The following is a 19,074-nucleotide window of genomic DNA, read 5'->3' as shown; positions in this document are numbered from 1 at the left end:
CAGGACTAGAATTAATAAACCTTTTACAAAGAAGTTGAGACCGGGGGAGATGTAAGAGCAGATCGCACTGCCCCTCTACGAAGGGGGATCCTTGCTTAGGGGAGTTAACGGGTCACCTTGTGGCCATGTAATAGGCCTTTCCATCTCTATGGGATGGACTTAGAGAAGAAATAACAAAATCTTTTCTTCCCCATAGAGCACTCCCTTGGACGGCCGACAACGAATGAATGATGAAGGGGTGGAAGAAAGCTCATCAGAAGGTGGATGAAAACGCTCTTCGATTATTTTTTTTAAAGAAAAAGATAATACTTAAACTTCTAAATCTTAATTTATAACTTCTTCTTTTAACTGTGACTTTTAGAGCCAAGCATTGTACTTTGCTGCCTCATCCAACACCTGGCTGGGAATGGACTTAAGTGTATATTGCTCTCCCGGAACCCCCCCCAGCCGTTGCACTGTAACCAAACGGAGCAGCCCCTTGGACAGAGGGAGTAAGAAGCCGGCTCCTACAGTGTGACATGTCCCCTCTTAGAAGTGATGTGCAGCAATGTCTCTCCAGAGCTATATTTTTTAAGAGAAACTTCCAATCTTTCTGTGAGCACGGGGTCTGTCTTTTTGCTACCTACCTAACAGCTCTTGGGTTCACTTTATAATATAACTTTAAAACCAGGTTCTCTGGGTATTACCTCCTCGGTCCCATCAGAGGCTGTATTCAAACAGCAGCGTGCACAAGGCACGGTTGGCCTAGGCTGCATTCTTGGGGTTTTGTTTTTTGGAACACAGAAATAAAATTGATTTTGATTGGAAGTGTGTCCCTGACTGGGCTCTAGGAAGGGCAACACTTTTTAAAAGGAACATGGGGGAGGGATAGCTCGGTGGTTTGAGCATTAGCCTGCTAAACCCAGGGTTGTGAGTTCAATCCTTGAGGGGCTACTTAGGGATTGGGCCAAAAATTGGGGATTGGTCCTGCTTTGAGCAGGGGGGTGGACTAGATGACCTCATGAGGTCCCTTCCAACCCTGATACTCTATATATGTTTAAGCCCTTCATAACATATGGTGGATACAGCGGCTCATTAAATAGCAGTTGAGGATTGCTTTACTGAAAGTTTAAAGTATGTGAGGCCCTGGCAGTCTGGACTCTCTGGGGGGGGGCGATTAAAAAGTAGCTGCAGGTCAGATCCTTGGGTCTGGCTGAATGATACTGAGGCCTTGTCTTTGCTTATGTCACGTTACAATGCCAGCGTGCAAAAGCTAGCGTGTCCAGGTAAAGCCAAGGCTCTTCCTCCTCTCCCCCTCCTGCTCTTCCGGCTTTAACTCACCCTGCTGATGTGTCTGAAGATTATAAACTGCCTTGTCTTCTCTGGGCTTTTAGCTTGAGTTAGTCAATGGGAGTTAAGAACACACCTCTCTCTTGTTGCGAGGACAAGACCTCAAGGGGGATGGGTAGAGAAGATGAGTGAGCTGTGCCCTGCTCTGTTAGGCTGGTAGGAATGGTCGTTTAGAGACCCTCCTGCTGACTAGGCATTGCAGGAGCACTGGACCCTTGACCTACAGCCCAGGGGCAGGGGCAACTTGATAGGAGCCGGAGGTGAAAGGTTCAAAGGCAGATCCGTGGGCAGGGACCACAAGCTGCTGCTCTCTGATGGCTGGGGGAGGGGGGCAGTGCAAAATGGGTCTGTAGGGTGCCTTAGTCCAGATTCATGTCATAGAACCCACCACCCCAGGGGTGCTAATGGGACCCTCCACTTAGGGGCAGGGGTGGCAGAGACCCTCCTCCTCCTCATGCCTGGAGGTGGGCCCCCTAGGTAAGGAGTGAGGTACTGGGTCAGGAATGGAGCAGCCTCTGCTCACACACTAAGTTGTGTGGGTGAACATGCAAATCATAAAAGGTCCCAGCCACATGTGCATGAGAGCTTGCGGGGAGGGTCTCTAGAATTCCTCTGCCCCGTTGGCTCAGCTGAGCTCATCCAAGCTAATGCTGACTCTAGGGGCTGAAGGCTGCTACTGGGGAGCCTACCACCCTATAAAAACATACTTCACAGTGCTCCTGCTTCCTCAGGTTTCTCCAGCAGGCCCCAAACTCTGCCCGCACCATAGCCTCGGAGGCATAACCAACACAAGGAGGGGAGCAGTTGGTCAATAACGTAATTTGTCTGCCTTAAAAGGACAGAGCTGTGTCAGCCATGCGGACTCCAGGTATTCATAATCTGAAATGGATACAGTTGAGTCCCTCCAGCTGCCCTGGCAGGCAGGGCCTAGTATGGGGCAGGGTACAAAGAGCTGCCTGCCCTGGGTATTTTACCTCAGTGGGGAGAGACAAAGAGGCACTGCTGTTCCTCAGTCTCCGGTGTGAAACAAGACCCTTTGTGCTGATGGGGGAACAGGCCAAGCTCTGAGAGGCTGAGCTCAGACACGTCCTTTGGCATAGGAGTCATGGACTGGGCAGCCTTCAGCAGCCCCTTTGCCCCCGGAGTTCTCCCCCGTGCAATAGCACCACTCCACAAGCTCCTGCTCATCCCTTGCCAGCCCTGCCTCATTTTACCAAGTAGAGTGAAAACAATCAATCCCAGGACCATGCATTTGAAATTCAGTGACTTCAGCTGCAAAACGCAGCCCACGTGCCTTTGAAAGCTAAAGGAAAAAGGAGCGACAGGCCCAGGCAGGAAGTCTGTGGCTATGGAGACGTGATGCAAGCATCGAACACTGAGTTGGACCAGTGGAAAAGGTTCTCCACACATCTGGGCCAGAGGGGGCGATAAGTCATTCCTGGCCCTAAGGCCTTCTCTACTCTTTGTGCTGGCTGGTGCCTGAAGGATGGGAGATGGTCCAGCCCTCACTTCAGAGAAAGCACCCGCCAGCTGGTACCAGTGGAAATGGGTACCATCAAAGGGCCTGATGGGTGCTGCTCTGTGCTATGGAAAGTTTAGCAGTGGGGGGAGGGCCCTCAAGCAGACTGATGAGGTAGTAAACAGCATGGATGGACTGTGAGTATGGGCAGGAGGCCGGGACCCTGCACACAGCTGTGGAGGAGCAGGAGCAATGCTCTGAGCAGAAGCACATAGTCACGAGGGCTAGGCTGTGGAGAACAGGAGGTAGACACCCATCTATACAAACACAGGCAAGTCCACATTGGCAGTGGAACAGATACACTTGCTAGAGACTTATTTTGAATCACATCTGATTTGCCAACTACTTTAACAAGACCCTGGCCTGACCGAGAAATGCTTGTTAAATAGCTTCCAGGCAGTTTTTTAGTGGCGGTCATCAAAAGTTTATTTGAAATCATCAGCCTTGTGAGTTTGGTTATGCTGTAACAATAGAATACATTAAAAAAAACACAATTCTAGTTCCAAGATTAGCTATTACGTTACCTGTTCAACAAAGATCCTACCAAATACCAGGGTTAAGCAACGGATGGGGAAATACAGCCATATAAACTCATTTGCCTGTTTAAAAAATATAGGAAGCCTGCATTCCTCTAGTACGCTAATGTCCCCCAGAAGCCCACTTACTTTGGTTAAGATCAGAGTTCATTGCTGCTGCATTTAATGTCTGTTCAGCGTAAGGAAAAGCCACTGACCCATTCTTTAGCTTGAGTGATATCAAACTCTTCCTACAGCCTCTTCTTGGTGACCCATGGCCCCAGAGGCGCTTCAGAACCCACTGCTAGCCAGGTTCTCAAACTAAGAGCTCTAACTCTATGATGAAGCGCAAAGCATTGCTCAAGCAATCAGGGTATTTCAGTGGCTGAATGCTCCTGCCCATGTAATTTGGAATAGCATGTGCTTCATAGGGTGGGGTGCTGCCTACCCCCGCTTGGTCCTTTAGGATGGGGGAGAGAAGGCCTGTGCTACTCATCAGCACTGAATACATTTTTAAGAGTTTAAGAGTTGCTGGCAGGTTCAGTGAATTTGGAGGTTGCACCTGAGATACAGACATACCCCAGCATTATCATTCAGGGCTGTGGCAGTCAGAACCTTATGGGCACCCCCGCCCCGCACACACAAATACTTGGTTCTTGGAACAACCAGACAAGTCTGCACCGGTGGCTGACCAAACTCATCCAGACCCTCAGAGCCATTTATAAGCAAACATAGGGCCTGATTCTCCTCACGTACACTGGTGTAAATCAGAGACAACTCCACTGAAGTCAATGGAGTTACACCACTGTAAGGGAGGGAAGGATCATGTCCAGCGTATCTAACAATTCACTGAGATAATTCAATTGAAATTGACCGTGTTTTGGACCTGGATCCCCTCTTCCCACTGGACAGTGCTGATATTACAGGAGCTGTGGTACTGCACCAGCCCCCTCGCTATTCAGACACCTGTGGTTGTCCATGCAACGGCTAATGTGCTCTGATTAGCCAAGAAAGCACTAAGAGCTTTATCCTTTGCCGGCCTTTGATTGCAGTTCAGGGGGCCACTGCGTCCTTTCTCCACTAAAAGTCCTAATATTCTGCTGGCTTGCTGCAGCACATCTTGGTACAGGGAGAGGCACTGGGTTTGGCAGACAGGATCTATAATCTACTCATTTGGATCGCCTGCTAAGACGATAAACAATAATAAATGCCTGAACAGAGGCTCTCAGCGGCTGCTGCTGTAATTCAGGAAAGCAATTTAAAAGCATGAGTGAAAAAGAGCGGTAACTCTGCAAACTGGAGGCGGAGACAGAAGGTGCCAGGCCTCTGCGTCCTCTTCTACTTGCTGACGTCTAGGGGGAGAGGGAGAAAAGAGGGAGGAAATTAGATAGACCTGAACCCAGGAAGTGATACTCACTGCATCCGACTGGGTTTCAGTGAAGCAACGATCAGTCATTTCTTTGTTCTGCTCCAGCCACCTTCAGGGTGAGGCCAATACAAAGCACCTCTCCGGCTGGATTGACATGATTGTCATGTGAAGTGACATGACGGGTGAAGGCTAGATTTCACTCCCATCCAGAAACCATACACCTGGGCATGCAGCCACTGGTGCCAGCCTCAAGCCCCCACACCACAGCAAGAAAATAAAAATCCAAACAGCACTTTCCCTCGCTGCTCCTGATTCCATTGGATAGGTGGCCCGGGTCTGTGAAGACCTTTGCCTCCCAGCTTCTGGGATATCCATACCTCTCATCTATCCCCCAGCCCAGATCAACCGGATTTACTACAGGATGCTGAGCTGCAGACCTGAGTGGGACGAAGCACTAATTTCCTTTGAAAGAGATAGCATTATGTTTCCCTGGTGGTGCTAGTTTCCCTGTGTCCTTCATTTGGGCCTCAGTAGTTTGAGGGGAGTGGCGATGCACCAAAACACCGCTATAGCCCAGACAGCAAAGGTCCTTCCTTCATCTCCCTTGCTCACTCATGACCATCCCTATACACACAGCATCATGTCACTCGGCCACTGGGCCTAGGAATCTAATCGTTGCCACCTTCCAGCCAACTCTCCCCATCACCTCGCCGAGTCATAGCCCCCAGCCCTAGGCTGGCTCAGACTCTTACCTTTCCCTTTCCCAGACTCCAGCTTCAGCAGATCCACACCTGAGTACATCAGTTCTTCAGTGTCCAAACCACCCGGAGTAACTGCAGCAAGACACAGTAAGAGATTCGGCATTTTATAGCACACCTGAGACAGGCACGTCCACCTCGGCTACCAACACACCTGGGATGCTTTGTGCTAGCCTGAGCCAGGGGTAGTCTCCCTACAATATTTGCCTGGATCATTACGTGCATGTATTCATCGTAACCTGCCTAACACACTGAAGTGTGGGCTCTGATTTTCCTCAGTGTCTGATTCACCAAGGAGTTTTAGACATCTCACTTCTCTCTCTCTGTGTGGCTAACAGCTGTATTTGGGATCAGCACCTTCAGCAGTGGGATGAAAATGGGGAGCTCGGGGATTTGTGGATAGCTTCCCCCGCCTCTGAGAGCAAAGACCCTTCATTTCTTCAGGGAAGGTTCTGTGGGGCACTAGCCATGTGTGGGCCCAAACTGGAGTCTGGACACAGCTGAGATAGTCCTACTGCCCTGGTTCTCTGGGACCTCTACATATGACACGGGTGCTGGCCAGGCCGGGCTGGGATGGTGACAGCTATCTCCATTTGACTAAGCCAACAAGGGTGGAAGCTTCAGTTCATACATTTTCAGAGTGCTCCATTCAGAAAAGATGTTAGCAACATAATGGCGCCCAGTAGTAGGGAATCAGTGATCTCCCAGGATATGGGGTAGTGAGAACTCAGGGTGTATCAGCAAAGGGGATAGTTCCCATTCTTCAGCCAACTCTGGGCAGACATAGGCAGTGCAATCTCACCCTTTGTCATTTGCCCATGTCTACAATCCTCCACCTTATATTTGCTCCTAACAGGCTGCATTTCCTACTGTGTTATCTGGGTTCTTCCCGTTGATGACCTAGTGTCTGATCTTGCCAGGCACTGAGCACCTGCTGGTTGATGCTGAACACCCTCAACTCCCACAGGGCCAGTTGCTGAGTATTCACAATTCTCCTTGGTTTCCTTTGGAGCTGTGGGTGCTCGGCGTGTCTAAAAAACAGCTTCATTGACTTCCATGACAATTGAACGTGCTCAGGAGTTCGCAGGAGAGGACCCGGTACAGATACAGGAGCACAGCAGTGCTCCGAATCCTGTTTCCCAATGAACACTCTGGACTGGATTCAACATCCCCAGAATTACTGATTTACCAGCCAGTCCCATGGCCCTACATTGACACAACGCCCTCTGTGCTCATCGGCTTAGCGGAGCGAGAACATACGAGATCACAGGCAGCGTCTCCATGCACATGTGCTCCTTTCCCCTGCCCCTGGCCGGCCAATGTGAAATAAGCTCCTACCAGGGCAGTCCAGCTTTCCACGGGTGTCAGTGCCTTCGATCTTGGTGCCATTTTTGTAGACGCACCAACAGTACCCCGTGCTGGCATGGCACTGCTTGGGAAGATAGTCACCATGTTCGTCACACTGGGGGCGGAACCGACCCGGGTAGACACCACTAAAACTTGACTCCGCCTGGCACTTAGATTGCACTAAAGCAACAAGCACAGGAAAATACTCATGAGTATGTTTTATTCTTCCCCCCTGCTGGGGTCTTACCTACATTCTTAAGCCCTTGAGGCTATTCAGCCAATCCAACGGCTTGCTTGCGGGAGCACTGAAGCGGCGGTGGGATACATTGTGCAAAGAACTGCTCCATGCTGGGCAGGCCCCTCGGCACCACCCCAGGGAGGGCTGGGGGAAGGGGTAGGGAATACCACTGTGCAAAAATATACCACCTTCATTGGGACAACGGCTTTATTGGGATTGCTCCCAGGAAACCCACTGAGCGTCATGATAACAAAGGGTGACAGCTGCTGCTTAATGGAGACAGTATTAACATAAAGTCTGCTCATGGGGATGCATCCGACCACTGCTGAGTGACCAAGTGGCATGGAAATCCAGGCTTGGAGCTCTCCATACTGAAGCAGCTAAATGAGGAACTGAAAGGCATCTCAGCGAAATCTCAGTTTCACCTTTGCATCCAATACAGGGTTGTAAGCGATTATAAGGCTTTTCAGACTTGTTTAAAAATGGGTTCTTGTCTGTCCCCATAGGATGCTCCCATTGCTGGGGGTGGCCTTAATCAGGGCACTGGCCCCCTTCCATGAGGATCCCCCATTTAGCTGCAATAATTTGGATTAAAAATGAATTGTTCTTTATAGACACTTCATGTGTGCGCACCAGGGTCACCCCATCCTGGAGGAGGAATGAATTTTGCTTCTGTTGTGACGGCACAGAATTCAAAGTAGCAACCCTTGCAAGGCAAAGAGCCAGTGGGCCAGCCCCTCTGGTTTGCGAAGAGCCAAAATGTCAACCGATCTATTTCCAGGTTTTCTTAGGGCAGCGGCGATTGGCCTAAGGGCTCACTCTGCTCCCAGCGGGGGATGCAGCTTTGGAAATCTAGCCGCTAAAAGCAGACTTATGACACACCCAGCCTCAAGGATTCGGGAAGGCAGTCCCATAGTATCAGGTTTTGTATGGCCTCCAGCAAAGCTCAAACCCTTGTTCCCTGGGATTTTCCCTGACATCCCTCAACAGCAACTCCTCAGGCTGATGTGCCCCCAGTGCTCCAATAGTGGCCATAACTTGCAGCCTCAAGGATGGGGTGAAGACTACAAGTTTGGCAAAAATTGAAGTTCTCAAAGGAACACAGGAGGACTCTGGAGAAGGAAAAAATCCCTAGCTACCAAAGAGCAAAACCATTCCAAGAGGGTACGTGCTTCCACTGCCCTCCAAGGTGCTCTGAACCTTGGCCAGTGATCTCCTGGGTTGCAATTGCTACCTAAGGACCATTCCTACCCCAAAGGAATTTGGTGACCCATAACCCTGATACCTTCATCTGCTGGGACCTCAGTAGGTTGCACAGTTTGGGGGGTTTTGGCCATTTCAAACAGCAGCCACTTGTGCATCCAGGATTCAAACGACTGCAAGAGACCAACAAGGGGAAGAAGGTGTTGTTAATAAAATGCACCCAACAAAAACAAATGCCCCAGCCAACTGGCATAGCCTCCCTTCCCCCCATCTGATCAGGGTGACACTGGAGCCCTCCCCGCTTTTGTGTTCTCATGTCTGCCGCACAAAGTCAGGAGCAGGAGAGCTGGGGTCCCCTGTGAACCCCCAGCCTCCCATGCAATGGTGATAATGTAACCATGACAGCAGTCCGAATGCAGGCTGTGCTTTGCCATGTAATGCAGCCATTCTCCCAGTGGGAGACCCCCATTCCATCACCAGCCCAGTTCAGGCTATTCCCTGGAATGGGTGCAGAGGAGGAGCTGGAGCTGCAGCTGGTCCACTAGCCAGCTGACCGAGTGAGAGCACTGACCTGCCAGTCTTGGTTTGTCATGGTGTGCTTCAGGTGGTTCAGATTCTCCATCAGGTTATTCTTTAACTCAGGAAACATCTTGCTGGGGTCTGCCCGCTACAGGAGGACCAAAGGGGACAGGACAGCGTTAACAGCGGGCTGACACCTAGGAGCCAGAGAGAACTCACCTGCCACAGTCAAGCCGGCCCCCCGGGAACAAGGGAACACTAAGCCATGAGCCTAAGCGAATGAGAGCAGCAGATGAAGGGACAGAGAAAGAGAAAAGCAAGGCTGCTCCTAATCCAATGGCTCTTTAATAGTCCATACCCCTCGCCCAGAAGAACAAATAGGCTAATAGGGCTGAAAGGAAGTGGGTCTGTGGAAGTGCCCAACTATACATGGGTGTTGCAGACAGACCCATGAGAGGGACAGAGGCAGCCACAGGAACAGAAAGGAGGCTCTTACCAGCAGCAGGTGTTTGACTTGGTCCGTGGTGCTGTTGCTAGGCATGGCCGTGTTCTCCAGGGGCTAGAGAGAGAGAATTGGAGTTGTGATGGTCAGGACGAGGAGCTGAAGAGCCAGAGACTTAAAGCAGATGGCCTTTAGCTGGAACAGGATGGGCAGGACATGGCCAGTCTTGGGGGTTCTTTTTGGCAGACACAGAGTCCCTTGGCTACCAGGGAGCCAGGCTGGTGAGAGTGGACGCTGCACCACAAGAACCTTCAGCAGAACTTCTTCTTCACCCCAGGGCAGGCTAATTCCTGGAAATACTGGACCCCACTGGGAAGTGGAACCTTTCTCAAAGCCTGTGATCCCTGCACAGGCCTATCTACAGCACACGGAAGAACAGCTGAGCTTTGGAAAATACCAAGCTGACCACCTCCCACTGCTCTCCTTTCTCAGTCACTGTCCAAGAGGGACTCAGCACATAAACTCCACCCTAAGCAAGCTCAGGAGAAAGAGCAAGGCAACTACCTCTGATTCTGGGGAGCAAATGGGCCAGGGCCTGGGGAATGGGACACAGAACTTTCACCCCTCTGTCACTGGTGTGAATGCAACAGGTTGTAGATGGTGGTCTCCATCCAGGTACAAATGGATGGGTTTCCGTAACACTTCTTGTGTGTCGCTCTAGTTGGCAGAAGATCCAAGGACTGAACGGATGCCTAGGAGTTGGGACCCAGTAACCAGCAGTAGGAGCCCCAGCCACAGGAGAGAAACCCAAGCTGCTGGTGAGCAGTGTGCACTGCAAGGTGCTGGCTGAGGTCTCAGAGGCAGGATGGCCGGGGCTGCTTTCTGCTTCTCTCACTGCTGACCACAGAGCAGCTATGGCCCAAGGCTTGGAAGAAACCACTCAACCATGTTCCCAAATAGACTACGAAACTGCTGCCAGAGCAGCATCCAAAACTACATGCAGAGTGATCCAGGGGACGTCTCTTACCGTCATGTCCACCTTCGGGGCGAGTGGCAGCTCCCTCATGACCATGGGCATGCTGAACTTTGCCATCCTCAGCTTGGAAGTTGGCTTGGCACCTGCAGAGGAAAGAGAGAGAGAGATGAATGGACCCCCAAAGTCCATTCTGGGATCAGTGTCTCCATAAGCGGGAGTCGAATCAGCAGAAGGGTCCCTGTGTTTTAGCTTAATGGGACTTTGTCACCCTCAGCCTGAGCTCAGTGCCTATCCTGTGCTGTTCCCGTGTTGCGATGTCCAGCAGAGCTAGTGTGAGTCTGTCTACCCAGGCTGGGAAACACCCATGGAGTCACGGACTTCGTGGCCAATGCTCCAGCCAGCCCTGGCAAGGCTCCAGCCCGTTTCCCAGGGCCAAGGCAATAAATGGTTACTTGGTAGGTACTAACAGGTTTCAGAGTAGCAGCCGTGTTAGTCTGTATTCACAAAAAGAAAAGGAGTATTAGTGGCACCTTAGAGACTAACCAATTTATTTGAGCATAAGCTCTCGTGAGCTATAGCTCACGAAAGCTTATGCTCAAATAAATTGGTTAGTCTCTAAGGTGCCACTAGTACTCCTTTTCTTTTTGGTAGGTACTGGTATCACAGCCAGGTTCGACCCCGAGGGCCAGGAATAGCACCAGAAAGGCTCCCTCCTCCCACATGCAGCAAACAGGCAGAAGGATAAAGCAGCGCTCAGATGGTCTCCATGCACTCTGATCAAAACTCTCACCCCTGCAAGTTTCACTTCCCCCTCTTCAAAAGTGGGGGTGAGGAAGGAAACATGATGAGACTCAGTAGGGTAAGACAGCACAAAAACGACCGTCTCCAGAAGGGGAGCAGGAGCTCTAGATGACTCCAGGAGCCTTGTTAATAGCACTCTCCAGAACTCTTTCCTCCATTTCTCCACTGGCCAAGAGAGTCAGGGGGATGCTCTGGGACTGTGAAGTACAGCTGCCACGTCACCCAACTGACCTAGGCTTGTGCCCACACAGTGCAATCATGCTGGGCAATTACTCACTTTGGGGGAGTTTCCTGGTCAGGGCCTCCAGCTGCAGATTCTGGGAGGTCTTGGTCAGCTTGCCGATCTGGCCACTCTGCTGATACACGAAGTAAATGGTGATGGCCTGGCCAGCAATCAGCAGGGCCACCAAGATGGAGACAGCAGAGTAAACGGCTCCACGGCTGCAGTAGTTTCTGCAAGATACAAGACAGAGGGAGGCTAGTGCAGGGCAAACACAAGCTGCAGCCACCTGCATCAGCCGCCAGCCTCTTGGGATACACTACATTGGCACTGTTAGCGGACGTGCTATTCTCCAGGGGTTCTATACCACCCTCATCACCAGCACAGCTTTCAGTACAGCACTGAGAGTTTGTTCTCTCTCATCCTCTCCCCAGGAGATGTGCATCATGCATGTGCAGTGGAGGGTTTAGTTTTGGTAATTATTTTCTTTAGTGGTAAAATGATTGTTCTCAGGGTGGCCCATCCTCAGTCTGGGCACTGAACTTTTCAGTGTATTCCGCTATGTCAAGCTCCGGCCCATCTGAAAGCATCTGTCATTCATCCAATGCCCTCCCCACACTAACGCCATGGAGATTTGGGTTAGATTGGACCGATCAGCTACTTCGTCCAAACTAGACTCTTCTTTCCATGTGAGATTTGGCAGGGGAAGTGAAACAGTTTTCTAAATGGGGGGTAGGAGAGGGAGCGTGTGTGTGTGTGTGGTGAGTGTGTGTTTGTTGGGGTAGGAGTGCAGGGGGTTGGTTGCTGGAGAAAATAATATCAAACATCTAGGACTGTGAAGAGAACTCTTCAAAGAGGCCACATGGAGTAAAGAGTAGAAGAGATTCTGAAGCAGTACATGGTATACTTGTAAGCATGTCAGTTTAGGGTAGTTTATGTACACAATTGTTAAATGCCTTTTGCCTCCATATTTTCCACGTTCTCTCAATGTAGGGCATGATCCCATGCCAGCTGAAGGCAATGGTTAAACTCCCATTGATTCCAGTGGGTATTGGATCAGATCCATAGGTAGCATCCTCAACTTGTCATGAGAAAATCCAGATTATGTTGGGGCAGGAGGGTAGAAAATTGGCCATGTTGCTGCTCCTGTTCTGACAGTCCATTTTTTGCATACGGCGTGCTTAAGAGAGAAGAATTGTCAAACATTACAATTGAAAATGTATATATAATTTGGAGACTATGGAAAATCAGACTCAAAACTTAACATAAAAGAGTGAAACCCCTGATTAATGGGAACGGCTTTGTTCACAAGGATAAAGGAATCTAGAGATTACTGGGTGATAAAGAACTATTTGATTGTATATGAAGACCGTCCCTATTTTCGGGTAATGGATAAAGTACCATAATCATACTGCTACACCTCTTCTTGCATTATGTTCATCTCTCCTTTTTCCTGTTGTTTTGTCTTCCATACACATAGATTTACTGATTATAGTTCTTTTGCGAGTTCATTTCACACACACATAATTTTAGTAGCCTAAACTTTAGGCACGTTTTTAAAAAACCCTAACAAAATATCGCTTTTATAAAGAATCTGACATGCTTTTATACACACTCCTATGTGCTTTTTCTCCCAGGCGAAAGCACATGGAGCAGCTCCACATTATCTGGCAAGGGAAATAATTAGGAGACTAATGGACTGAAAAGCTGTCCTAGAAACAAAAGCATCCCAGCAGGGAGCATGCTGAACGCTGGAGGAGCAGTGCCCTATTGCAAAAAGCCAGCTCTGTGCTTAGATACGCATGCACAACTCCCACTGAAAGCAGCAGGCCTGGTGCGCATGTATCTGGGGACGGACTCTGCCCAAGTTCAACTTGCTCGACGCAGTTCGTCAGCAATTGGTATTAAAGTAGGTTCCAAAAAAGACTCCCAAATTACATTTCTACCTTGCAACTGATGAGGTCACCCACGAACCGACCTATTAGAAAGAAGCTCCAGGTTCTGCAGACTACCTTTTTTTGTACCCAGCCTTCAATCTTAGCAGGTGTTATTGGGAGGAGGGGGAGGGTGTTTTAGAAAGGCAGCTAGATTGATCAGAGAGATTAGAGGGACCCTCATTTACTAACAAGATGGCAAGACATCTGCTGATGGGCCCAAGGCAATAAGTAATAAAGCGTACCACAAATATTCCAAGAAGCTTTGTGCTAGACATGCTCTCTCGCTGTCGGAGGAGACCCTGCAAACTCTCTCACGGAGCAGTCCCATTGGCGTCAATGGAACTACTCACATGAGTAAGGGCTACTCAAAGGAGTACGGGTTTGCAGGATCAGGCCCATCGGTTGGAGAACACACGATTTGTGCATGCGCTGTCTCTGTGGCTGCTACAGCACAGACACACACACAGCGACATAAAAAGTAAATTCAGCCTGGAGCTGATCCAGGCCTGGTCAAGCAGGTTCTTTCCCCACGTTCTTTTCCCTAAGTTCCTGTTCTGATTGTCCTGCAAACCTTCCTGCCTGGCAACTCCTGATGTCATGAGACATCTGATTTCTCAGTGGCTCGGGCTGTTTGGTCTGGTGTGGTTGGACAGGTTGGCTGCAGCCCAATAATGCATTTCCCTAAGCTAAGGGATAGTTAATGATTTGTACAAATGCAGCAGTTTTACAAAACCACAGGAGAAAGCCCTTTCTTCTCAAAGCCTTTCCACTAGGATCATATATACTGGTACAAATGCTAGGGACTGTGGGAGATACAGCCCGGAGGAGGGCAGATATCTGCTCAGGATGTTTGATCCAAGCAATGCTTCAGGCCAAGAGGAATTCCAGAAACACTGGATATTAAACAACAGCATCACTAGCACCCTGAGCGGAAGATGGGGGCACAAAATAAAGTTATATTGTCCAAGCTCCGGGATGCTATGCACCTAGAAGATCACATTCTCCAGGGGAGAGTTTCCAGAAAGGGGCAGTCAAGGTTGTTGAATAAAGGATCTTGTTTAAAAATATAGCCCAGCTGTGGCTTGATTTACAGGTCAGATCTGTGCCGCCATAGACCCAATTTTCTGTGCGCACACCACAGACAGGTGGGGTCAAGTCTGCTGCACGGGTGTCTAGGGCACATGCTGGTCAAACAATGAGAAGGGTGTATTTGGTACGCAGAATCATGTCTAAACAGCTCATTGGAACTGGGACGAACAGGGCCGAGCAGGGCACAGATGCCACCAGCCAAGGGTATAAAATAACTCAAGAGATTTTGCCTGATTCCCGTGTCGGGCTTTGGTTACCATGGGGCCAGTTCACAAATAGGGCCAAAGATTCCCGAGGGAGTTGTGCAGCGTGGGGCAAGGAATAAAGGGCAAACAGCTTCCCAACTCTCCCTCGTTGGTGGAAAGCCCCTCCTGCGGGGTGGGAGATCCTTGCACAGACATCACAAGCTGTCACGCAGCTGGGCTCTAATGCTGGTCTTTTTAAAGAGGCCCTACTCTCCCACGTGTTAAAATAACGTAACCAGCCGCCCAGATCTGAGTTCAGGAGAAAGAAGGGAAATTCAAGTTCAAATTCAACATTCAAGCCCTGCTTGGGAGTCTGGTCAGGTCAACCACTGAAGAACTCATTTCCCTTGAAACTCTGTCAGCTCACACTTTCCCCACTACTAAGATTTAAATGGCTCCTTCATTCCATTAACGGAGCCCACTTTCCTTCTCCTGCTTCCAGAGCCCTCCCTACTTCCCCCTGCCCAAAGAAATGCAAATAAAAGGGGATTGAAAACCTAGATGAGGAATACCTCTGTGCTCCAGAGTCTGGGGCCATGACGCCATTACCAGGTCGCTCCTGGGTGGAGATCAGGTCCCGTCTGTCTTCGTCTTCCATGGAGCCTCTTGCCCACTAGCTGATTTCTGCTCTGCAGCCGACGATGTTCTGGGCTCTGCCGCACCCAGCACTGGCTCTAAGTTGATGCTGAAAAGGAAATTAGGTCCTGTTCCTTTGAACCTTCTCGAAGCACAAAAACTAGGAAGTGAAAGCTACAAAATATCAGTAGTTGGAAATACCCCACCAAAGCCTGCCCACCCCCAGTCCAGCCACAGAGAGCCCTCAGCCAGCACTATTATTTCAAGTGTGGCATTAGAAACAATCCTATTGGCTACTCAGAGGGCATCACTTGTTTCTAGGCAAACCTTTGAATTCACACTCCTCATCTTGGACTTGCATGAGCAGATGGAACCAGCACAGTGCTCTCATTGTCTATAATACAAAATCCCCAATGGATATAAGAGACGCAAGGTAGGCGAAGGAAACTCTTTTACTGGACCTGTGTCTAGAGGTGAGAGACAAGCAGCTTTCGAGCTACGCAGAGCTCTTCTTTGGGTCTGGGAAAGGTGCTCCCGATGTCCCAGCTAAATACAAGGTGGAGCAGATTGTTTAGCATAAGCAGCTAGTGTGTGTTGAAAGAGGCCATTCAGGATGAAATAGGCAACATTTCCCTCTCCCAGATCAGTTCTGAAGCAAGATTTTTTGCATCAGATCAGGACGACTTGTGAGCTCTGCAATATTTAACACCAACGCGCGCACACATAATGGCTTAGAGGCCGACTTTGCCTTTTGAGCTACATACTTGGGGCCCCACACAAGCATCTTAGGGCAGAATTTGACTTTTGAGGCCAGATCCTCAGCCGGTGTAAAGTGATATTACTCCATGACCTCCAGTGGAGTTGTGCTGTTTCACTGGCTGAGGACCTGGCCCTTAGCTTTTACATATTTTCATCCTATCACTTGCAAAAGGGTTATTGGAGGAAATGTCAATGGGTCAGCACTAAGGACACACCCAATCACAATTATGCTAATTTACATATTATTAGGGTTGGACTAGCCATGCTAGGGGTTTAGTGGAAGAGTCACTACTTTTTATTTAAAGGGAGGGAGGGTTTTTATTTGAAAAGTACTAAGTTAGCCTTTGGGCTGACCCCTCCCAGGGTGCTCTCAGCACATGTTCTGTTTGGCTAACCTTTCAGCCTGTCAAGGAAATATTTAAAGCAGGTACAAGTGCCTTTTTTGCAGTTATATGACTTAAAATGGCTTCTTTTCCATACGTCAGCTTGCCTGAGATTTGAGAATAGATTTTCCAAAGCGCAGTGCTCCCAGACCACGGCATAATGTGGCCAGGTTTTGGGAAGTGCACAGAGCACCCCGGAGCTCCCCAGACCAGCAATGGAAACAGGTGGGTGCTGAGCACTTTGGAAAATCTGGCGCGTAGCCAGAAATAATGAAATTGACGTGTCTGAAAAGATTTGATTTGGTCAGGACCCAGTGCTACAAATCCCTACTCCCAGGGATAAGCAATAGACACACAAGAAGGCCCCCAGCAGCTAACAGGACTGGTCGTGGGAGTAAGGATTACTCATGTAAATCAGTCTTTGCAGCACTGGATCCTAAATTATCAGTATTTAAAGCGGTGTTTTATGCATATGCAAAACAGCATTTTCTATTAACTTTTTAATACACCAAGATCCAGCAATACATTTAGTGTATGAGAGGATATCTGAGGCATTGAACACTTAAGATCAACATAGTGGCATTTATTCAGGGATTATACATTCAAATAAGAATAACTGGAGCATTTCAGCATTCAAGCCGTTTTAGAAAACTTAGGAAATTAAATCAGAACATTACAATAAGGTTACTTATGAGATTTCAACTACATGAAAGCCAAGACATTCATGTTTTATAATCCTCTCAGAAATCGTTATTTGGGCACATCACACATGGAGAAAGCATCGGACATGCTTTTATATACATTGTCATAAATATAAAGGGAAGGGTAACCACCTTTCTGTATACAGTGCTATAAAATCCCTCCTGGCCAGAGGCAAAGTCCTTTTACCTGTAAAAGGTTAAGAAGCCCAGGTAACCTGGCTGGCACCTGACCCTAAATGACCAATGAGGGGACAAGATACTTTCAGTTCTGGAGTGGGGGGGGAAGGCTTTTGTCTGTCTGTGTGATGCCTTTGCCGGGAACAAATCAAGAATGCAAGCCCTCCAACTCCTGTAAAGTTAGTAAGTAATCTAGCTAGAAAATGCGTTAGGTTTTCTTTGTTTGGGCTTGTGAAATTCGCTGTGCTGGAGAAAACGTGTATTCCTGTTTTTGTGTCTTTTTGTAACTTAAGGTTTTGCCTAGAGGGATTCTCTATGTTTTGAATCTGACTGCCTGTAAGATTATCTTCCATTCTGATCTTACAGAGTTGTTCTCCTATCTTTTTTTGTTCTTCTAATAAAGTTCTGTTTTTTTAAGAATCTGATTGGGGTTTTTGGGTCTTAAAAATCCAAGGCTAGTTTGTGCTCATCTTGTTTATTCTCAAGCCTCCCCCAGGAAAGAGGGTGTAAGGGCTGGGGGGATATTTTGTGGAAATAGGAACTCCAAGTGGTCCTTTCCCTGATTGTTAAATCACTTGGTGGTAGCAGCGTTTACCTAATCCAAGGGCAAAGACTGTGTGTCTTGGGGAAGTTTTAATCTAAGCTGGTAGAAATAAGCTTAGGGGTTCTTTCATGCGGGTCTCCACATCTGTACCCTAGAGTTCAGAGTGGGGAAGGAACCCTGACATACACTATTTGCTTTTTCTCCCGGGTGAAAGCACATGGAGCAACTTTGCATTATCTGGCAAGGGAAATAATTAGGAGACTAATGGACTGAAAACCTGTCCTAGAAACAAAAGCATCCCAGCAGGGAGCATGCTGAACACTGGAGGAGCAGTGCCCTATTGCAAAAGGTCAGCTTAGATACGCATGCACAACTCCCACTGAAAGCAGCAGGCCTGGTGCGCATGTATCTGGGGATGGACTCTGCCCAAGTTCAACGCAGAGTTCATCAGCAATTGGTATTAAAGCAAGTTTCAAAAGAGACTCCCAGATTGCATTTCTACCTTGCAACTGATGAGGTCACCCACAAACCGACCTCTGAGAGAGAAGCTCCAAGTTCTGCAGAGCTTGGATCAAAATCCAAACTTCCCCAACATTCGGGGAAAACAGGTTTGCAGGTTGGTTCAGGCATGTCCCTTACATTAAGACATAAGAAGAAAATATCCCATACCAGCTGCTCTTGGAGCAGTTACTCTGAGCATTTAAAATCTCCATCACAATGTTGCATTGACAGTTTTTTTCATTTACACCGATTATAATATTTTGCACTTCTACCGCACCCTTCATCAGAGGATCTCAACGAGTCATCACCATTCATAAGACACCCATTAGGGAGCACTTTACATGGCTTGAAGAGGGTCATTACACTTCCCCAACAGAAGTGGCAAAAACATTGGACTCTGTGGCTGTCAGGAGCTTTTGACAAAAGGACACAGAGAAATCTAGGGACCCAGGATTTCATAGTTTAATCAGCCTGGGCAAAGCCATGTATCCTGAAACTTGACGTGATGCCAGGTTTACTTTTAAGTGTAATTCCAGCAGGAATGAACATTGAAGCACACGGTACCTTAGAGATAAGGGATATAGTGAGTTCACTTCACCCACTCATGAAATGCAGCTATCCTGAGGGTGGAAGACAGCAGCAAAGGATTCAATCCAACTCTGACTGAAACCAGAAGATGAAGGCGCTATGTTGTACATAGCAACACTAGACAGCAGGTGACGAAGTACAGGAAAGAGGGCTTGGGAGTGATGGCAGAGAGCACAGATTGCCACACAATCAAGAAGGGCCAGTAATGACAGCTGGGCCTGGGGTAAAACCCCAAACATAGTAGGAAGCCTTGCGCTGGGTAGGGGTGTATTTTATGCATCTTCCTCAGGCAGAGGCATTCTTTCCTCCTGACGCTTTGGCCCTGCTTGTGTGACTTC

The 19,074-nt window shown here is 48.7% G+C and overlaps 2 protein-coding genes across 4 annotated transcripts in view; one reads left to right on the top strand and one right to left on the bottom strand.

Moving 5' to 3' along the window:
• The window catches only part of TCOF1 (treacle ribosome biogenesis factor 1), a 37,955-nt gene extending 37,180 nt beyond the window's left edge, over positions 1-775 (top strand). For all 3 annotated transcript variants that reach the window (XM_074960297.1, XM_074960296.1, XM_074960295.1), the window contains exon 18: positions 197-775. The gene's annotated coding sequence lies outside the window, so the exon portion shown is untranslated. The remainder of the gene's footprint in view (positions 1-196) is intronic.
• A 2,485-nt stretch (positions 776-3,260) lies between these two features.
• CD74 (CD74 molecule) lies at positions 3,261-15,268 on the bottom strand. The gene is made up of 9 exons (XM_074962070.1): positions 15,020-15,268; positions 11,294-11,469; positions 10,267-10,358; positions 9,294-9,356; positions 8,850-8,945; positions 8,361-8,451; positions 6,829-7,017; positions 5,485-5,565; positions 3,261-4,715 (listed from the first exon to the last, which is right to left on the bottom strand). The coding sequence occupies exons 1-9, from the start codon at positions 15,103-15,105 to the stop codon at positions 4,702-4,704; spliced, it is 888 nt and encodes a 295-aa protein (XP_074818171.1). The 5' UTR covers positions 15,106-15,268; the 3' UTR covers positions 3,261-4,701.
• Between the last annotated feature and the right edge of the window lie 3,806 nt (positions 15,269-19,074).

Source organism: Natator depressus, chromosome 8 (genome assembly GCF_965152275.1).
Source record: "Natator depressus isolate rNatDep1 chromosome 8, rNatDep2.hap1, whole genome shotgun sequence".
NCBI classification, from domain to species: Eukaryota; Metazoa; Chordata; order Testudines; family Cheloniidae; genus Natator; species Natator depressus.
Note: the sequence above shows the minus strand (reverse complement) of the source record. Positions and strands in the feature narration are given on the sequence as shown.